At 42.4% G+C, this 3,664-nt stretch overlaps 1 protein-coding gene across 1 annotated transcript in view; it reads left to right on the top strand.

Moving 5' to 3' along the window:
* Nucleotides 1-2,093: 2,093 nt before the first annotated feature.
* The window catches only part of LOC101848617 (multiple epidermal growth factor-like domains protein 6), a gene marked incomplete at its 5' end in the record, with an annotated part of 158,990 nt that continues 157,419 nt past the window's right edge, over nucleotides 2,094-3,664 (top strand). Inside the window, 1 exon segment of the mRNA XM_035972725.1 lies at nucleotides 2,094-2,198. Coding sequence (XP_035828618.1) covers nucleotides 2,094-2,198 — 105 coding nt within the window.

A 3,664-nucleotide genomic window follows, 5' to 3' on the forward strand; every position in this document is an offset into this window, starting at 1 on the left:
TCTCTCTCTCTCTCTCTCTCTCTCTCCCTCCCTCCCTCCCTCACTCCATAATCCGTCCTTAACTATGATGATGATGTTCATACTGCAGGCGGCGACTTTATGTCCCTGAGGGATAGGGTGTGTGCGAAAATGACCTTGATATAAGAACGTAATTGAAGTTACATACTTCAAAATAGACCCACAAAACCAGACCACCGCTAGGCATATCAACAAAACTACATTTTTGTACATAAGAGTAGTTACGATAAAAGCAATAGCAGAGAGTATATATTTTAGTGTCTCTGGCAATAGCAACGACATCAAAAAATATAACTAACATCATAAGATAAGGAAAACAAAATATCAATTACAATAACAATACATGTAACAACGTTAATAAATTCACTTTCTTTCTTTATTTGCCTATTAAGTTAGAGATAACGAAACGTGTAACACCCCCTCACCTTCTTCCAACACTTTATAATTGTTTGCGCTTCGATTGTGAGAGTGCCTTGTCTAATTCCATTTTCTTTTTCTAATGAATGACTACACCCTTTATGTCTACACGAATAAATTATTGTGAATCACGGTCCGACAGAAATGCTCTGTGACAATACCCCACTGCAAAAACCATAACACTGTGGCGCCTATAAGTCTATTCAAACAAAGACACTTCCTAGATTTTCTCTTCGCCCAAGCAAATTTTAATTATTATTACTTTAGCTAGATTGAAGTGACAAAGCCGACTCCTATGACCACACCATTCCCTCCGCTGCAGGTAATTAACCTTGATAAACAACAGGCAGGAAACTTCTCAAAACTAGAGCACGACCCAGAAACTCTTTCAAAATCCTGTAGGCGTACTGTGTAATCTACAACGTTTGTATCTCGCCACTAATTATGATTCGCCATGAGTTCATTCATAAAATCTTAACTAAATCTTAACTAATCGTGTTACGTTGGTGGTGTTTCCAATAAAACATTTACATAGTCTACAGTACGGTCAATTTATTTGAAGAGCGATAATATGATAATTTCATTCTTGGGACCTTGCTGAAAAGTGTGGGTACTTATGTCTTAACACCACCGTTCTGAGTTCATCTCGCCTCTTTCCTTATTTGCATAAAACGATTTCTAATGTACCAGTACCTTCGAGGGACGTACTGATTGTGTTTATTAGTGTGCACGTGTTTGTACATAATGTGCATGACTTTGACTTTCATTGACACAAAGATTGCTTTTAGTTTTATGACTGTCAGCGTTTTTACGCCCCCTTCGACCCGAGTTATATTCTTTACGAGTTCGAAAGACGTTCAGAATGAATAAGGAATAATAAATAAGTCATTAACTACAGTGTTGGGCGTGCAAATCATGACACCTCTGTGTTGCTTTTCACTTGGTAGTTTCTGGGTGCCCGTGGTGGGTCCTACTTTTGTTGTTCCTGTCTATTTTTTATGTTCGTCTATCTTGCCTTTACCCTCCACTAAATAGACACTGTTGTGCTAATGCCCCTCAGTCGGGGGGGGGGGGACTCATGTCGTCAACAGAAAAGGCAAAACTGTCCAAGTGAGTGATATCAAGAAACAGGAAGTTGGAGGGCGTCAGTAGTGAATTCTACTTATTTCCCTCCATTCTGCTGTTTCAGTGTGTATGCCGTTCATACCCGACACTAAGTGCCCGTTAATGTGTTGATGTGGGTCTTTCAATTCTAAATCACCCGAGTTACATGGTAACAGATGACTCCAAATCTATTTGAATATTCTTACTGATTGTCCAGCACTCACACTCGTATAAGAGAACAGATCAAATATACGCCTTCAGTATTTTGAATGTTCTTCCTTTTGTGTTGTTTCTCTTTGGAAAGATTGGGGCCATTTTCAAAAGGCTCTTTGGCGATGGGTGTGTATTTTGGGGCTTCTGGTGTACATTTTCCATCTGATATTATCATGTAAGTCATGGGGGATTTTTTAATTGTTGACGTGTTCGATTTGTTTCACAACAATGTTTATATTGCATGATGGCCCTGGGCCTTTTTTTTAATAGCCTTGCTCTCTACTTTTAAAACATTCAGTGCCTGGCCATAACTTGACCAAACCTCTGTGTTCCCTCCCCAGGTCAGTGCACCAACAACATGTGTCACAACGGCGGCCAGTGTGCCGGGGGATACTCTCCTTCCTGCTCCTGCCAGCCCGGCTTCCAGGGACCACGCTGCCAGTATGGTGAGTACAGTAGTCTGTTGTAGGGTGTTTGCGCGCCACCCCCACCCCCCCACACACACACGCGCACGCACGCGCGCGGGTACACACACACACACACACACACACACACACACACACACACACACACACACACACACACACACACACACCAATCACAAATTTGCTTTTTTGTAAAAAAAAAAAAAAAAAAAAAAAAAAAAAACCCCACCAAAACACACAAAAAACAGTGAAGTTTAATTTTTACTATAAAAACTTTCACTCGCTTTTCCCACCCAATCTGTGGAGCTCCTGGCCGAAAGTATTTTCTAGTTTAAAAAAAAAGCACAAAAAAAGAACCTATCGAAACGCCACCATTTTTCCTTTCTGGAAACTTTGCGGGATCACGTGTTGATACTGACCCAAGGAATCCAACTCTATTTGTCTTGCAGTTCAAGGTACATTGTATTTCAATTATGGTGATTAGTGAACTATTTTCACAACTTAATAAAAATCACACTAACATTTCTGATCTCGTAGTTCTTAAGTTTCGTAGGTAAGTGTTTTACGGCGCTCGCAACCGCATACCGTTCTTAAGTTAGAACCTTAGATGTTATAGGTTTTAAGCAACTCTGCGTCCTTATGATATTGAGAACAGCATGTTCTAGGGTTATACACAGTGGGGAAAAGGCGCGGTTTTTTTATATGGGGGAGGGATTGGAGTGAGGAGGAACCGCGGGGGGGGGGGGGGTCTCAGACTTGGCCAGTGCACACCCGACACCAGTGATGATATCCCAGCCATCCCTCATATCGTTCCAACTATCGACTCCGCCCATCCTGCTACTATATTTAGCACGACAACGAAGCTCGACTGTTCGCCCTGGGTTGTTATCAATGGTCTGTGAGTTCGAGTCATCTCAGGTCAGATCGGAAGATGCTTTGGCCAGGATAGAGAGAAGAGACTCAATAAAACGGTTTACTGCTACATCAGCCAGCTTTCGTCAGTGGAATGAACGCGCATAACGACCTGAACGTATAGACACGAGATATGAATCTTATTCTCGATCATCTTTTAATGGACATCCGAGTAGCTTGAGTAGCTTGCTGTTTGCGGCAGGTCCCCCATACTCCCGTAGAGTTTTGGAATGACGTACCTAGGGCTGTGGAAATATTTCTTCCTTAGTACTTCATGCATTAGGCAAACTTGTAGGGGCTCTCGTGGCCTAGAGGTTAAGGTGTTGGCCTCCCATTCAAAGGTCCCGGGTTCGATTCCGGGTAGCGACCAAAAAATTTTCTTCTCTAAAATTGTCTCCTTTCTCATCCTTTCCTGATCTCTAACAATGTTCTGTTGTCTGCTTTCATTTCCACTTTCTGCCCCCACCCCCTCACCTCCGTTGCCCCCTCCTCTGGGCTCCTGACTCTTTCTGCAGCCTTTCTACTGCTAACTCCGTGGCTCCTAACTGCTGTCTTTCTGCCACACCCCTGATCTT

Source organism: Aplysia californica, unplaced genomic scaffold (assembly GCF_000002075.1).
Source record: "Aplysia californica isolate F4 #8 unplaced genomic scaffold, AplCal3.0 scaffold00814, whole genome shotgun sequence".
Classification (NCBI taxonomy): domain Eukaryota; kingdom Metazoa; phylum Mollusca; class Gastropoda; order Aplysiida; family Aplysiidae; genus Aplysia; species Aplysia californica.